The 18,370-nt window shown below is 36.5% G+C and overlaps 2 protein-coding genes across 3 annotated transcripts; one reads left to right on the forward strand and one right to left on the reverse strand.

Annotated features, from left to right (window-relative positions):
- Positions 1–1,166: 1,166 nt before the first annotated feature.
- Positions 1,167–6,895, reverse strand: LOC148957197 (vesicle-associated membrane protein 3-like). The gene is made up of 6 exons (XM_089115690.1): positions 6,766–6,895; positions 5,351–5,393; positions 4,327–4,405; positions 2,854–2,933; positions 2,372–2,423; positions 1,167–1,893 (listed from the first exon to the last, which is right to left on the reverse strand). Coding segments are annotated over exons 1-6 (294 nt in total). The 5' UTR covers positions 6,768–6,895; the 3' UTR covers positions 1,167–1,855.
- A 1,318-nt stretch (positions 6,896–8,213) lies between these two features.
- LOC135688015 (uncharacterized) lies at positions 8,214–16,616 on the forward strand. Of its 2 annotated transcripts, none has more exons than XM_065204689.2 (2): positions 8,214–9,778; positions 15,924–16,616. In XM_065204689.2, the coding sequence occupies exons 1-2, from the start codon at positions 9,494–9,496 to the stop codon at positions 16,611–16,613; spliced, it is 975 nt and encodes a 324-aa protein (XP_065060761.2). In that variant the 5' UTR covers positions 8,214–9,493; the 3' UTR covers positions 16,614–16,616. The 2 variants fall into 2 exon arrangements, with proteins under 2 accessions (XP_065060761.2, XP_065060762.2); XM_065204690.2 differs by having other exon boundaries at positions 15,927–16,616.
- The last annotated feature ends 1,754 nt before the right edge of the window (positions 16,617–18,370 follow it).

The following is an 18,370-nucleotide window of genomic DNA, read 5'->3' on the forward strand; positions in this document are numbered from 1 at the left end:
ACAAGATTTGGCTTTGGCCAATTTTGAGACCTGGCAGCCCTGTTTGCACAGTTGAATAGTGGTGGCACGAACAGACGCAAAATTTCTAGGCCACGCCCTTTTACTGCCAGACAACGCATCTGAAAAGAAAATGCTGTTCGTGTTTCATAGTTGTGAAATTTTTCAATGTATATCATATCATGTTTTCATCGATTTTCATTATTCGACATTTTAAAAGGAAAACTTATTCTTGAGCTGTAATGTGATTGGCATTCTAGCAAAGTTTTATCGTATGCGATAATTACCATCGACCCAAAGGCATAACTTTGTCTCGATTCATTGTGTCTGTCACCCCTTATTCCGTAGCCACTCCCCAGCCACGCCCTGTCCAAGTCGATTGCTTGAAAAATTGGAGGAAAGTTTTGACGGGGAAAAATTTGACCGGAGGTAGGTTGAGGACTTTTCTGGACTCTGTCTTGAAGTCAAAGAGTTGAAGCGTGTAAACTCAACATCCTTTATTTAGCTTCGCTGTTCACATGTAAGTACTATAAGACCTGACCCAACAGCCTGTAGTTGGAATTACGAAGATAAACTTGACCCTTTGACGCCTGAATGGTTCACAGGAAAAGAATTTCTCACAACTCTGATGAAGTCAAAAAGATCTGTTAGATATACAGCGGAGGCTTCTTTTCAAGCACAAGGAAACGAGCATGACACAGAAGATGTGATAAGTGGCACAGAAGAACGAACATGGCACAGAAGATGTGATAAGCGGCATAGAATAACGAACAAAGGATTGTGACTATTTTGTCGGTTTTTTACCGTATAAAGATGTCATCAATCTGAGGGGTTTCGAATAGTCAACTGGCAGATTATGACAGCCTGGACCCCCTTCTACATGAATCCCTTGAGAAAGCAAACATTTGCATGATAAATTGATAGGCTACATGCCCTCTCTACAAATTTTATAGCTAAAATTGCTTCATTAAAATCATCCATTTTGTCCATCAATCCTTATGACAACAATGAAACATGGTTTTCCATTTTACTCTACTTTTAATCTTCACTTCTATCTCATTGTTACTATTAACCAAGTGAATTTTAAATTTCTTTCTTAGCTGATGGCACACTAACTTTTGATTTGATGTAAAGCAGTGCATACTGTCAAAAATTGCATACAGACAATGTCTGGTAACTAAGAGAGTGGTTTAATTTGATCAAATGTATAAATCAAGAATTACATTACTTAACATAATTACAACAAAGAAATGTTGCAAAAAATAGCTAATCACTACATGCAAAAGCAAGTCCTGAAATGTAGCTAAATATAGAGGAAAATCAATATGCAGTGCAGCCAAATTGAGCAAAGCATGTTTATGTTATCCTAGAACAACAATGATGTAAAGCTTTTAAGTAAACATCTACTATAACAGTGCCATCAAAAGAGAAACTGGCCCAAAGAATAAAATTTTGTATCAATGTAGGGCAGAGACTGTTTCACAGACATACATAAAAATACAATTTTCAGGTGCTGTGTTCCAAAATATATAACACTACTGCAATCAAATGAGCATTTTAATGTGCCTTTCTTATGCATCTGTTGAGGGCTTAGTGACACAAAAATAATAAAAAGAAAAAGGCAAATCACAACTGTATGTAGAATTTAGTTAGCCTTTACTGCATTTAGAATCCTTCAGTAAAGATGAAGAACAAAGACCCCTGTACAACTTACCAAGACCCATCAAAACTTGTACTTAAATTAAGCATATTGAAAAAACTTTTTGGTGGTTTACTATGAAATTAAATTATAACAAGAAATATTGCATTGTCATGAGCTGATTCAACTGTCATGGAATTTTGAATCTTCTTTGTAGATCTATGATTTTTTCGAACTGTTATCAGCAACTGCCCAAACTGAAAAGTTAATAAAAAGTGTAAATGTTTGTAAAAATATTAATGATATCTGTAATGGGGAAGATATTTTGTCTGTATCTAAGAAAGCACAGCCAGTTTGGTTATCTTGTATGAAAAATTAGTGACTGGATTCACAAACAAAACTAGCAGTGACAAATCAGCATTCTAAGTTTTCCAATAAAATACTAGCAGGGATGGAAAATTCAGGCTCCCCTGCACCTGGGACGACAGGTTTTTATCTGCAGGAGACCACTTATCACTACACAGGGTAACAACCAGCCGATCAACTTTTTTTGGAATTATCCACCCCTGTTGCCAGAGTTTGGTAATTCAGACTATGCAGATTAAAAAGCAACCAAGGATTAATTACTAATCCTTGATGCTTTTAGAGACCATATTCAGTTTTCAAAAATTTATGTTTCTTTGATGAAGGGAACACTTTCAACTCTGAAGAAGATTCAAAATGAGCAATACTCACTGACAATGACAGCTATAATGACAAGGATAACAACAATCAAGATCACCCACATCTAAAATGAATACATTTCCATGTTACAAAAGAGAAAATACAAGACAATATTTGAAATTATTAACAGTTCAGATTATCTGAGCTTCAAGGAACACAAATTGACTCAGGCCTGGCCATAAGACTTTTAGCAGTGGAGCAGTAAACAGCTCTCACAGTAATTTCCAGATCAGCTGTTTGTAGATAAATATAAAAAGAAAGAAATGATAAATTGATTTCAAGAAGAGAAATTTGCTTTTTAGAGCATTTTAAGAGAGCAATATGTAGCTCCCCTCCATCATTTGAAGGGCGCCTGGAGGGGAGCATGGCCAGGCCAGTTGCCTGAATAATTAGCAAAAGCCAGAAAACTATGAGCCAATTTATGTGCTGTGAAACACGAACTTGAGCATGTTTGTAATTCAGGTATTGGTATATCTTTAGTGAATTTTTCTTACCTTACAATTCTGCCACCACATTTTTCTCTTCAACCGACCAGCATTGGATTCAAATTGTGAAGCACCAGCTTGCAACGATTCTAGACACAGCAAAAATGCAATGTTACAACAAGCTTGCTGCATTTTGTGGCTGTCGCTTTATATTTTATATAACTATATTATTAATACAAGCACTTGTATCCAAACGAGGCCTAAAAGTCCCAAGAAATTAAACACATTTTGAATGCCATCTACAAGGATTTATTTTTCCTGTCTTTATTTTCAGATGAACATCAAGCAACTTACAAAGACTTTACATGGATTGCACCACCTTGCTCAAAATGGCAACACTTTTTTCATCTTTGTTGACAATACAAAACATTTGAGTGCATGAATCAGTTGAAATAGGCGTATTTTATAGCAAATTTCAGCAGGAAAAGTTTTGAAACTTTTGCTGATGTCATAGAAAATTTAGTTAGAAATGCATGAATTACGTGAAAACATTTTTGTTGTAAAAATGTAGACCATGCCGAAGAGAGAAATGAGAGACCAGTCTCTACAAAATATTTACAGGGAAGTGGTCTTTTATTTTTAAAAAAATGTTGACCAAGCTAGATACAGCCACACAACAGCTGCGAGAAAACAAAAAAAGATTTCCGGAGAGTGCTACAGTAGCAAAGAAACCAAGAACTGGGCAACCAAAAAGATTGATGTTAGAGGGGAGAGAAATTGTCGGTTGTATTTCACTGCATTTATACCTAGAAGCAGTAAAAGAAATGAAACTCAACGATGAGCAAGGTTTTGTAGCTCAAAATCTGTCCAGAATGCAGAAACACAAAATAAAAAGTTACCTGAAAAAACAGAAACCATTTTTACAAAAAGATTTGTTTCCAAACAAAAGGAATAAAAGCCTTGACGTAGGCAGAATCAAATCATGATTTTATCATCACTAAAAAAGTTTGACTTCAAGTGAAAAATGTTACAAACCATGATCCACATGGCTTTTGATACATTGACCAAATGTATGCATCAATTTCAAGGAGGCTTATTGTGGTTTTAAAAGTTTGCAGCTGCCCGGCAAAATATTGCAATTTGAAACTGTTAAAAGACATTTGGTACTGTCATTTTTCAAACGAATGCTGTTAATAAATTGAAGCTTTGATTGGTGGTTGTTTTGCTTTCGACCAATTGCCATTCGCCAATTAAAAGCAGAATTAATTTGCATAACAATAGCTTTTGATCATTAATGCGCCATTTCTCCTCCTTTGAGGTGGTGCAATACTTTTGATACCCTAATGTATATCCAAAGACTTTGAAACTTCATTTCTTAGAGTGGGAATTGGGCTATATATCTAAAGACTAAAAAGTCCTTGCACAGACAAAAATATACTTCACTCTTCACAAAAAGTCAGATGTAACATTAACAAAATACTACATCTGTTGGCTGGCTATGTATTCAAACACTTATAATGTTATATATGACTTGAGGCTCACCTGCCCTGTTATCTAGATCTGAAAGTTTGTTGTCCCTTTCCAAAACTTTGTCCATGTTTTGTCTCATAATACCCACCACCTAGAATTGATGCACTCTTATTACAAATGATGGAAAATCCATAACAATAAATGGGGAGCCCACTTAAAATTACCAAAAAATAGATGAATAACCCCAAAAAGAAATACCGCCAGCTTTGCATTTTTATAGATTGAATCAATTATCTAGCAGCAGAAAGGTGTTTTAACCATAGAAACATCATTTTTGTTCACCACATGTTTCACAGACTTGATCCAAGTAGCATTCCTAAGCTGCAATACTACACTACAAAGGAATACTACAGAGGAATTCTTGAATGATTGATGGAATGAAATGAAATAAAATGTTGAAATGCTAAACAATGTAACAAATATTTGCAGCATTTATCTGAAAATAAAAGAAATTTTTAGATCACCTAGTAGTTCCTTTCTCAATCTCAAAAGTACAAACTCTTGATAACCAGATTATATTAAAGCAATTATAGTAAAGGTTTAATCCTAGAAAATGCTAACATGTTTTGCAAAATGTAAATGCTTCACTTCAAAAGAATATATTTGGTCTGAATTGAATCAATAAATGGGTTCAAAACTCTTTGTCCAGCAAGGACTTCAAATGGAAACCTTAATGACTCAAAAATAAATAAATTTTTTTAAAAATATGAAAGACTCTTCAAACGTCTTGAAATGCTGCTCTTGTAACTGTGGAGCAATTTTCAAAAAAGGACAAGTAAAGTTGCACAAGAGAAGTCAGAGGTTTCAATCACAAAAGGGCACATTTTTCAATTTGGAAGCCAAGAAAACAATTTTTTAAGTAGCTTTAAACAAACTCAAATAAATCTAAGATGTCTATAATCATAGACAAGTGCAGGAAACCTTATCACAAGTTTTAGCAATGAGTGTTTTTTATAAAAAAGAGTATTTATTACAGTGCAAAGGTAGTTCTGATTATAATTATGCATAAAAGGTAGGTACTCTGTTTTCAACCTACCTCATCCACCTGCTTCTGGGTTGTTACTAATTTCTGGTTGGACCTTGAAAAAACCATAATTTTCAAATATATCGATGTTATGAATATTTCAATTATCCCTAAACCTTACAATAGGAATATAGCTAGTCAAAAAAACACAAAGTAGAACATTGATCAAACAAAAAATCAATGTTTTACTGACTGAAACATATCCAATGGACATAAGCTATCAAGAAAAGGTCATTGCATGATCTGCAACAATGGCAATTGAAGCTTTCCAGTACCAATTTTTCTAGGATAGAAATGGTGTTGGTCATCTCTTGGTGAAAGGAATGCTAACAAGCATATAAAAAAGATCTTATCTTGTACAGACAGGGCCCAACTAAAGTGGTGTTTGTATTATTTTGGCAAATTTCTTACTGGTTGTATCCATTGCCATCAGTGGCAGTTTTAGGGACTGCAGGGCCAAGGGCCAAAAACATTTGCAGCGCCTTTGTTCTTTACAATTTCCATCTTTTTTGTTAGGTGTGGGGCCCCTTTTGGCTACCATAAGCACGGGGCCTGGGGCCATTGCACCCCTGGACCCCCTTAAAACCGCCACTGATTGCCATTTAAAGAGTGTGATTGTTCAATTCAAATCTTCAACAACTAAAGCACTGTCACAAAACTCCATAACCGAGTGTGCCTTTACTGCTTTAAGTTATGTTGGCTATTGGCTAGAAAGGAGCAAGTGACTTTTCATTTATAACACAGTGAGGGCAACTATCAGTGCATCGTTTGCACCGAGCTTCCAATGCAACATGTTAAATTTGTCTGCACCAGAAATCGGGCATTTTAATGAAGGCCAAGGACAAGATAGCCCTTGGCTTTAAATGGGCTAAAGAAGCAGGCCCACATACGCTTCATGCAACCATTTTAGTAAGACATGCTTATCAAATAAAGTATGTCTGTCTGTATATGAATGGGTGTATTTAGCTTATCAAAGAATATCCTGTAGGCTGCACTGTGATAACTTATAATGTGATCACTCAACAAATAATCAACACATCTATATTCTAAGCTTAAATGATAGACAGAGTAAAAATGTTTACATTGTATTTGTAAAAGACTGTCTGATTTCGATTTCATTATAGTCGACTGGTAAACCTCACACTGGTTGGTGTATATCAAGTAACCTTTCCAGATAAGGAACAAAAGCCTCTATTATTTGCACCATGTACCAAAACTACATGTCTCTGAATGATAAATAAATGCTAAAAAGCCAATAAGTTCGTATGTCGCATTTAAGATAGCCTAGGCCTATCGAGGGGGCAGCTTCGAATGTAGGAGGGACGGGCCTCAAACATTCATTCAAGGAACACGACAGCTAATACATAGTAGTGAGGCATTCATCTGAACGGGTGCTTACATACTTCAGTTAAAGTCACAATACTTACATTTTGAATATTTTATCTGAGCGATATTTCAATGTAAATGTCAAATACTATTAGCGTTTCCTCTTTTAGGCAGAAATTTCAATACGCAAGGACAACAACTCTTTTCCTTGCAATGCAAATTAGAGAAGACACACCTTATGGTCAGCGGTTTTTTGCATCAAAGAGAGTCTTGTTGTAGCCGCATCAAAGGGGGTCCCCAGCCTGCATTCCCATTGTAACGCCCAAATTTAAAAAAAAAATGTTCCACCCTTAAATTTTGTAAAATATATGCTGTAAAATTTTTGAAGTTCTTCTAACGTGAATCTTCACAATCTATTCACGTGAAAATTTTAAAAAATTTTTACATGATGACGTCATAAAGTATGTATCTTTAGAATCTTTGAATTTGGACCAAATAGTCTGAAAGGAAACCACAAAAAGATTCTCCAAATTTGTTTAATCAGCTAACCACGACTCATCTGAAATCTAAATTTTTAACTGGTTTTAATTTATCAGTTGTTTTTGATAGTGTTCCCTCATCTATTACCCTGGGTACCAGACTCACTATATTGAGTCTGGTACCCAGGGTACTCATCTATGTGGTAAAAGTTAAAACTTCCAGCATTATATTAAAATTTTTATGACACAATAGTTCTGCTGCGACCTTTATTTCGTTTTTTGAAATATCGAAATCGGGTACAATCTATAGACTATTTAATAGCGAATATTGTTCTTCATGTAAAAATAATGAAAATTTTTATCCAAAAATTATCATTTAAATCATTTGTTTTCAACAAACAATCCCTTTTGTCCCTATTACCCTTCCAATAATTCTATTCTTCCTACGGTACTGATTTTGTGTAGTGCCCTTCCTTAAAAAATCCAATTAAATGTGTACGTTGCGTGTGGTACTTCATCCAGAATAACGATAATATAGTTAGAAAATAAATTTAGTACCAGAATGAAAATATAATAGTTTGATTGTTAAAAACACGACGTTTCGAGCATGTACTCGTTATCAAGTGACGTGTTTTTAACAATCAAACTATTATATTCTCATTCTGGCACTAAATTTATTTGCTAACTATATTATCGTTGCCCTTCCTTACCACACATCGGAGGAGGGGTTGTAAAGTAAGGGCAATCATTCAGGGAAAACCTTTGCTCATGCTCTGAGGGTATAAAAGACTCCGATAGGTATTGGTGTCATCCTTGACCGGTTAACCATGAGATGATAAAAAAATTACTTCGAGGGCTGCATAGAAATTTTAATTATGTCATGTTACTGAATTTAGTTTCGTCATATAGAGAAAAAATTGTTAAACTTTTAAAAGAAATATAGTTGTATCAGAAGATAGAAAAAATAACTTCGATCGATATATCAGTTTATACACTAACTATAGTGGCTACCATTTTTTGATAACAATAGGAACAAAGAATCAAGTCATTTTTCTTAGCATTGGAGGGGGGGGGGCGATGGCGGGCGCAACGCTACTGCTTCTTTCTTTGTATGCAGATCGTTTCCAAAAACGGCTAGTGCTAGATGAGAAGACGATCGGGCTCTGTCAATTATCTGAAGCATATCCTCATTATAGACTTTGGCACAATCTGGGTTATCTAAAAGTGTCCGATGGCAGAATCGCTTGTTTTAACGGTGTCTTTAGACCTAAAAGATCATTTATTTACTTATAATTTGTTTGCTTATTTTGTGAAATAGAGGCAATCGCTTTCCAATGATAGATACTGTACATGCAAACAGATGGAAGGGAAATTCATAGCGAGAAAATTGCCTACGTTTTTGAATATTGCAAAAGAAAGGTTCTGTATGAAAAAAATTTGCTGTTATCAATGGGAAATCTAATCAGCATGTCATTTTTTATTTCTGACTTGGTAACAAGAATGTCCAAAGAATGCGGTTGATATTACAACAACACTGGCAGAAACAGCCTTTAGAAGATTTTTCAGACTAACTGCCAAAATAATATTATTACAACAAGCAACCGTGCCAACAGGAAAGAAATAAAATCGCATGCTAGAAGACTATGAATACACTTCAAGCAAAGACAACTTTTTCAAAAAGGTTATGCAGAATTTATTGCAAACGAGAAACTTTATACTTTCTAGAGGCACACCAGTTTGATAAGCTTAGCCTTCTCAAGCTCAAGATACCATCTCCTGGCTTTGAAAGATCTCCTTGAGAAAGAGTGTTTGCTGAGTTTAATGACACAGCTGTCCAAGATGTATATGTGATCTAGAATTTCAATAGTAAAAAGGAAGGCGGTTGCTTTTAATGTGAAAGAAGTTGCGAACTTATCCAAGGAACAATAGAAAGCCTTTCTTAGGAACAAAATTATCACAAAGAGTACAATATAAGCTAAAATAAAAGTATATGTTATGTTCTGACCAATACATCTCTGAATAAATCTCTGGATATTGTAAATTTTTAATCAAAATCATTGCTCAAAAGACGCTTGGACAGGTGCACATTGCGTTTTGATTTTATAGCAACATTGAATCAAATCCTTTCTGACATAGCTTCAAAATACAATTTGCGGTGTGGTTCGTCTTTAGATGTCATGAAAGTAATTCAAAACTGGTATGCTTCTAACAGCATTAATATTTATGAATCCTTCCTGAGATATTAGTCATTTTTGTGTCAAAGCAATACACACAGGAAATTGACAATTGGAATTAAATCTTCATCAATATAAAACTGTCGCATAATTTTCTTGCCAGTGTAAAAAACACGATGCGCACTTGCAAATTCCTATGCTTACTGCAGGCGTTGGCAAACTTCTGCCTTGCAATCGAAATGTTTGCATCAAGTTACACATTGATCATCGGAGAGGAAAGCGACATTCTTCTTGAGGCTGGATGTTCTACAATTTTCCATATATGCAGCATGGATGAAACTTGCACTCATGTGATAAGATACAAAAGTACAAAGGAATATAAGATGACAAAGGATAAAACGGAGATCGAAAACTTGAAAGAAGAAGAAGTCGTCGTTTGGGAGAAGGTTGCAATTAAAAAAGTAAGTAAAATTCAGGGCCGCCAGACGCAGGTTTGAAGGGGGGGGGCAAAACGAACAAAAGGGGCACGAATATCTTTTTCCGAAACATTAGTAAGTGCAAAAAATGTTACAGATTTAATGGTAATTTAGAAATTTATAAAAATAATGACACACGCTGGACATAATGAGAACTATCTTCGCTGAAAGCAGACATGGCTATTTACTCCATTTAGGGACCACGCACTCTTGATCATAATTATTTGTATAGCTTCCCATCTCATGGCCTTCAATTTTTTTTAGATTGTAAATCTTACTTCTATCTATGATGATATACCTCTATTTCAACACACTGTACTTATTTTTCTCATAATTTGCATATTGTAGGTGGATTACGCCCAGGGTAAGAAGCAGGCACACATCGTGGCAGGCGCATTATACCAATAAATACTAACGAATCCGACCCAAAATATGAACTAAATGGAATTTTCGAATTCTTATTCATATATCAAAGTCAATTCCAATCCCTCTTCCTTTCAAAGCAAAGTTTCAGTCTCTATGATTATCAAAAGCCCTTTCCAATAATGATTTTAATTTTCTTACTTTTATATACAATTTAGTCCCCCTTGGTAGTCGCGCCTTCCCATTGCCACTTATACACATAAATTTGTTTGCCTCCATGGAGTATTTTTTAAAAGCTACAAAATTTTGTGTTTAAGTCATCTTTACGCAATCGGCGGAAGGTGCTGACACATTTTCACTGCCATAGAAAATTCATTCTGCGACATTGATTAGGTTTATCTCATCAGTCTTATGAATGAAACAAGTTTTTAACTCTCCTTAGATTTGATCCCGGCGGGCTCAGTCAGTTGGTCTACATGTGAGTTCCGAAAAACTCTGAGAAAAGGTGGTCTGTAAACTAGAACTCGGGGACATAGAATCTTGAAAATAGGATTGCTTTTTTAATCAGTCAGAGGAAACACAAAAGGGCAGGAATTATGCTAAAGTACAACAAATTTAGCATCTACTCTTCTATTTTGTTCTAATCCTAGATAAGAAATTAAGGTCTTTGTTTAAAGACCCTTTACTGCTAGCATGTACTCATTGCAGGGACACAACTTTTCTATGTCTTCATAAAACATCTAACACAATGTTGTGAAGTAAGCAATATGTTGCAGTTATAGTTTTACAGCTGTCTGATTTTGTTAATATACATTAAAAACCATAAGGGATTGTTGTTAAAATCAAATTTAGTTTCGTCAGGTCATCAATTATTGATGCCATGGTTACCATGTAAACCATGCTACCTGTATCATGACCGGGTCGTCGCCGGGTTAAGCTGATGAGGAGGGGTTCCTGGATACCCAGCAGCAATAAAACAAGAGCTGTAAAAAAGTCATTTAGACTAATCCAGGGGTGAAGGTAACACTGAAAAATTACCAATCCAAAAGGTACATCCAACCAAGGAAAAGTCTTGAGTGGTAGAGAAGGCGGAAGATCTCTTACAGGACAACGACTTCAAAGGCATCCAAGCAACGTGTGTGGCGCGCGGAAGGGCACACCAGGATGCATAAAAAGGTGGTGATCAGCCAACTTGGAAAGGATTGGGGCCCTACCAAGAATTATCCCATAGTCAGATATAGTAGAATGTGTGAAAATAGAAGAGACAATGATATGAGCCACCCCATTGGCATCCCTGCGATGGGACGCTAAAACAATTACAGGGAAGGAGCCCAAGAACCTGCAAATAGGAATACTCATTATGAAACTGCTGGCCAAAACCCACCTGGGAGGCCAGCAGCTGTTGCGAGTCACCTGAAAGCCAGGGGAATGGTGTTCAAATTTGCAACTTGGAATGTGAGGATAATGTTTAAAGCAGGAAAGCTTGATAATATTAGTAAAGAAATGAAGAATATGAACCTTGATGTCTTCGGAATAAGCGAAACGAGATGGACAAGAAGTGGAAAGATAAAAGAAGGAGACTTCACTATTGTATATTGTGGAGGTAAAAAACATCAATATGGCGTCGGATGCTTCCTCTCGAAGAAAGAGGCAAACTCTATGATAGGCTTCTGGCAAATGTCAGAAAGAGTTTTGATGGTTAAAATACAAGCAAAACCCTTCGATATCCACTTAATTCAAGTCTATGCCCCAACGTCGGACCACAGTGACAATTAGATAGAAGCATTTTATGATGAAATTGAAGCCATTCTCAAATATACGAAGTCCAGTGAAATAACAATGTTGATGGGCGATTTCAATGCAAAGGTTGGAAATATGAAAGAATATCCCATAAATGGAAAATACGGCATTGGTGTTAGAAATGAAAGAGGGAATAGATTAGTGGAATTCTGTAAAGGCAAAGAACTTATCATAATGAACACCATGTACCAACATCCCGCAGAAACCTATACACATGGAAGAGCCCCGGGGACATAGTGCGCAACCAGAAAGATTACATCATGATTAACAACATGCATACAAATTTTGTATTAAATGTTAAAACATATCCTGGAGCTGATGCTGAATCAGATCACAACCCAGTAGTGATGAAAATCAGAGTGAAACTCAAACGTAAACCAAAGTCCAAGTACAAAGAGCAATACGACTGGAACATGCTGAAAGACGCACAGATTAGAGAAAATATAATATCGAAGTTAACAACAGATTTCAAAGTCTTAATGTTGAAGAGCTTCAAAACCTAGAGGAAGAATGGAAAGATGTGAAGACTGCTCTAACGCTCTAACTGAAGCTGGGAAGAATTCAGTGCCAGCTAAACAGAGAAAAGCATTACAAAGTTGGATGACGAACGAATTTCTAGACATGATGGATGAAAGAAAGCAGGCGAAGAATAATGATGTGCTTCATGCAGAAATTGATCGTGATATCTCTAAAAAATGCAAACTAGCTAAAGAGAAATAGTGGAACAATAAATGCGATGATATAGACTGGAAGCAATGAACAGACATCAAGAAATGCACGAGAAAATCAAAGAAATAAAGGGCACCAAAAAGAAATCTACAGGCAATGAATGCATTAAAGATAAAGAAGGAAACATGTTATTCAATGAAAACGACATCAAGAAAAGATGGCAGGAATATGTATCTGAATTATTTGACGATGACATAGACGATACCTATGTTATCATAACAAACGGAGAAGAAGCTGACATGTTAGAGTCAGAAATAACAAAAGCCATACAATGCATGAAAACAAGCAAATCCTCTGGTGTGGATAAAATCAACACAGAGATGCTCAAAGCCTTAGATGAAGCTAACACCAAATAGCTCGCCAAGTTCTGCAATCAAGTATATAAAGTTGCAAAAATACCTGGAGACATGAATGACTCCATATTTCTAAGAATTCCAAAAAAGTTAAGGGCCATCGCATGCAAAGAGTTTAGATTAATTAGCCTTATGAGCCACATTCTGAAGCTTATACTACGAGTTATACTGGGAAGAAATAAACACCGAATAGAAAAGGAAGATACGCAGAGGTTTTATGAAAGGAAAAGGAACTCGTGAAGGGATATTCAATATGAGAACTATATGTGAGAGATACCTGGCAATGAACAAAAATGTACATGCATGCTTCATAGACTACGAGAAAGCATTCGATAGAGTAAACCACCAGAGGATGATTGAAAACCTCATGAAAATTGCAATACCAGGAAGGGATATCAAATTCATAAGAAATCTGTACTGGACTCAAAAAGCCTTCGTGAGACTAGAAAATGGACTCTCTGATGAAGTGATGATAAAAACGAGGAGTAAGACAGGGATGCGTACTGTCCCCTGCTCTCTTCAACTTTTACACAGATATGATATTCAGAGCTATAGATGAAATGGATGATGTAAAGATAGGTGGACTTAACATCAACAACCTTAGATATGCTGATGATACGGTTCTTGACCTGAGCAATTGCAAGAAATAGTAAATAAACTTAATAAGGAAGAGAACATGTATGGAATGACGATAAATGCTGAAAAAACTAGAATTATGTTGGTAACAAAAGTAATGCCAAGCGCCAAATTTCATATCACTGTTGACAACGACATAATTAAAGAAGTAGATTCATTTGTATATTTAGGATAACTATTGACAGAGGATGCTAAGTGCGAAAAAAATCCTACGTCGTATATCTATAGCTCGAGAAACATTTAATAAAATGAAATCAACATTAACAAATAACCACATCAATCTTGAGACGAGAAAGAGAATTCTGAAATGCGGGTAAATAACATATACAGAACACTGTTAGAATGATATATAGATGGAAAGAGAGGCAGAGGTCGCCCAAGGATGAGTTGGTATGACAACATCGAGGAGTGAACTGGGATGCGGTATGAGAGGGCAACAAGAACTGCAATGGACCGAGACAAATGGAGAGCTACCGTGTCATCCAACGTCGAAAGATTTGGAGCACAAAGAAGAACACGACATAAGTTTAAGAAAAAGAATGGTTCTAACATGAATTGGTATAAAAATTCCTGCTTCAAGCTTGAATATTCTCAGTGAAAAGAGTTTCAAAATTTTGGCGATTTCGCAGAATAGGGTACATTTTACTTAACTCAGAATCAGAGATAGGGGTCTAGTTTCTACTTTCAAGAACACACACGATATACATTGCACCAACTGACTGTGCCCGCCTGGGACTTCATGTGGAACTTTCACTTATGCGTTTGTTGCTGAAGACATACTAAGGGAATTTTCTTGCGAAAATGGCAGTCTCCTTCTTGGTTTCTTAAGGCAGAATACCTGGTATTTGAAAAATGCACGCAATTTATTCATCGAAAAGGGGCACTTGTTTATACTTTTTGCAAACAAGGGGGCCTGTGCCCCCGTGCCCCCCTGGCTCCGGCGGCCCTGAAATTGTCGCTTGAAAGAATAGTAAATTCTTGTGAGATGAATTCATTGAAATGACAAATGTATTCACTTTTCTTGCAAGACCCTGCACGATAGAAGTTAATTTTAGAGTCAGTAAATAGCAGTAGATCTAAAACTTTCAAATATATTTGTTGACCGTTCCTTTGGCACTTATTTCTTTGTTAATCGCTTCGATTTACATCCTTTTTCATTTTCAGGTTGTGCTAGTTTGATTAATTAATAAAAGGTTTGCACCATTTTTTTAGAAGGTGCTACTATTTCTATTGTAGACATCCAATGATAAGTTATTGCTCTTTCAATTTATTAAGGAAGGCACATAAGCTACATTTAAGAACTAAAAAAACGATTCTTTCATCATTCATGTAAATTATTCGTTATAAAAGATCAAAGACATGGCAAATGACAAAAATAACGCTGCCGTAGTTGCGCGTTGACATTTGATTGACAGTCGTATGATTGACAGTCATTGACAGATGCATGACATTTGATTGACAGTCGTATGATTGACAGTCATCGACAGATGCGTGACATTTGATTGACAGTCGTATGATTGACAGTCATTGACAGATGTGCGACATTTGATTGACAGTCGTATGATTGACAGTCATTGACAGATGCGTGACATTTGATTGACAGTCGTTGACAGATGCATGACATTTGATTGACAGTCGTATGATGGACAGTCATTGACAGATGCGTGACATTTGATTGACAGTCGTATGGTTAGGAAGGAGAGTGATTTGAGTTCGAAGTTGTAAGAAGGACAGACGTTGATAGATAGGAAGAGAGTTGGAAGTTTAGTTAAAGTGTTTCGTGAAAGAACAGAAGTTTTGTTGAGGAAGTTTTGCGTAATACTTGAAACGACAGGGATTTTTTAAACCCCCTTTTGTATGCTAGAAAGGTCAAATGAAATTAAGAAATTGCAATTCCGCTTCAGATTTCGGAACAAGGACACTTACTGGTTGCAGTGAATCCCTGCAACAAAGAACGATGGAACTTAAGAACGTTTATTCTGTTTTTTCATTCACTAAGCACTTTCTGTTTAAAAATCATTACAGCCTGAGAAAGTATAAGGTTTAAGGTTTTGTTTCAAAGGCCATAGTCCCCTCAACCATTTTTTGAAAATACGACTTTTCCAGGAGAGTTTTTGACAACGTTCATCATTCAAGTATACATTGTATTGTAGGTTAGAGCCAGACAGTTAATATTATTTAATTTATGTTTAATATTTTCACGCAATTTTGCTTTATTATATCTGAGTACATTTTTTTTGCAAATCAAGCAGCCAATCAAAACTGAGATGTCATCCTGCAAAAAGCTGAAACAAAATGGCCGCACAAGTGGACTCTACGACATCCAGTTGCCAAGCGGAATCCACCAGGTGTACTGCGACATGGATACAAATGGTGGTGGATACACATTTCTTTCAAATGACAGTGTGTCAAGAATCAACCAATCAGATATCGACTTCCTACTGACTGACAACCAAGATGTTCTTCTGCGCATTTTGAAGTTGAATGGCTCACAACCTTATACAGTGATACAGCAATACAAAGATACAGGGGGACTCTCCGTCCAGTATAGCAATTCTGTTAACTACACCAAACCAAATAACGATGCAATGAGTGCCTACATTTTTGTTGGTACCTTACCAGCATCTTTTGCCACAAATAACGATAATCAAGGATTCATCTCTAATGGCATTCCGTTGTACTTTCAGAATTGTAACCAACATCCCAACAATTACTTTGCATTCTTTTCCAAACTCAAGCAATCATCACAGCTAATCAGGCGAGGAAATTTAGGTATCCGTTGGAGAGAGACAGCACTTCAAGATGCACAAGAAAACATGTCACCAGACTTTTTTCTGTTTACTGAAATACACTACGGAGGTTGTGGATTGTACAGTGAAAGTGTCATGTGGGCAGACACAAGCGCTCCTGCCATAGGTACTGCTCTAGGCATACGCTGATAAGAAGCAACGATATACCAAAAGGTAGAGCAAAATTTCAGATCAAAAAAAGAGGCACCAACTGCATCTAGTTGAGCCCTGTTAGCCAAACCCTTTCATTTTTCATTTCATTTATTTTATATTTATAACCAGTCTGACATGTTAGGCTTTTAGCCGTAAACTGCAAGATTAAGAATAACAATACATAAAACAGTATAAAGGAAAATTTTTAAGAGCCAATTGATTGATACAAAGTATATTTCTTAAACATAATGTGACATTTCTAGCTACATCATATGGCTGTAAAGAAATTGTTGCACATTACAAATTTTACGATTTCATAACCTGTGAATGATATTGCTTCAACACAATTCTTTGATTTTACAAGTTGCCTCTTTAATGGAAATTTCTTGATTCAAAATACTTGATGTTGGGAACGTGCACTCAACAGTTACGTAATTGCTGCGTTTGTAAGTAAACTAATGACCTTCGTAATTAGTAGCTAGTGTAGGACACGTGTTAGAGTAGATTGCTTGCTGCTCTATTGTCAGCTAATTAGAAGCTTCTAGAAAGTTCTAATGATCGCTGAGGTAGAACTATTTAGCACGCGTCACGTAGAGTTAAGATAGTTGCATGTTTCGCAGTGAACAAGTCGATAGAATCTCAAAACAACAGGTTATGGGCCCAGAACCAAACCACTGCACATGGCTGGAATTGGAGATAAATTCGAAATCGAAAAATTAGATAGGTCGAACTGGCCTACATGGAAGTTTCAAATGAAACATTTGTTGATGGCGAAAGATGTCTGGGATCACGTAGATGGAACGATTTCGTTACCTGACGATAATACAGCATCTAGAGCTACATACGAAAAGGCCAAGCAAAAGGCAATGGCGACGTTGGTAATGGGAATTCAGTCGAATCTTATCTACTTGGTGACATCATGCGAAACACCGAAGGACCTGTGGGATACTCTCAAAGCCTATTTCGAGAGGGATACGATAGCCAACAAGCTGTTTCTCAAGAGACAATATTTTACTTCAAAAATGCTTGAAGGGCAATCGGTCCAAGATCATTTGAAACGTATGAAGGAAATTGCTGATAAACTCCATGCACTCGGGTCTACAGTAGCTGAAGAAGAGCAAGTCGTGGCATTGCTCATAAGCCTTCCACCAAGCTATACAACACTCGTTACAGCTCTGGAAGCTAAAGGAGATGAACTATCACTGGCCTTCGTCCAGCAAGCCCTTATCAATGAAGAGCAAAAAAAACAGGCCTTCAAAGCAACCGCAACGACTAAAATAAATCGAGACTCAGCATTACATTTGGAAAAGGGCATCAGCAGGCCTTTCAAAGGCAAATGCTACAACTGTGGCAAGGAGGGTCATAAAAGCCTTGAATGTCACAAAAGGAAGCAAGTGAGGCCCAGCAATTCATTTAGAAATGAAACACATAATGCAAAGACTGCAGGAAAGGAGGAAGATGATGACTCAGACTCTCAACTCTTTCTAGCTGAAAATGAACAAACAGAAAACGAGACAAACAGACAATGGATTCTGGATTCGGGTGCCTCGCAGCATATGACCTCAAACAAACTGCTTTTGATTAACTACATAGAGTTCAACCAGCCTGAATTAGTCAAACTGGGTGACGGACATACAGTGGAAGCCCGTGGATCAGGACGAGCTCAAATAACCATGGAAACAAGCCACAACAAGCAGCTGACAATTGAAATGGATAATGTACTCTATGTTCCGAAACTAGCTTGCAACCTGTTC

Source organism: Rhopilema esculentum, unplaced genomic scaffold (genome assembly GCF_057945365.1).
Source record: "Rhopilema esculentum isolate cy_ngs unplaced genomic scaffold, ASM5794536v1 HiC_scaffold_36, whole genome shotgun sequence".
NCBI lineage: Eukaryota > Metazoa > Cnidaria > Scyphozoa > Rhizostomeae > Rhizostomatidae > Rhopilema > Rhopilema esculentum.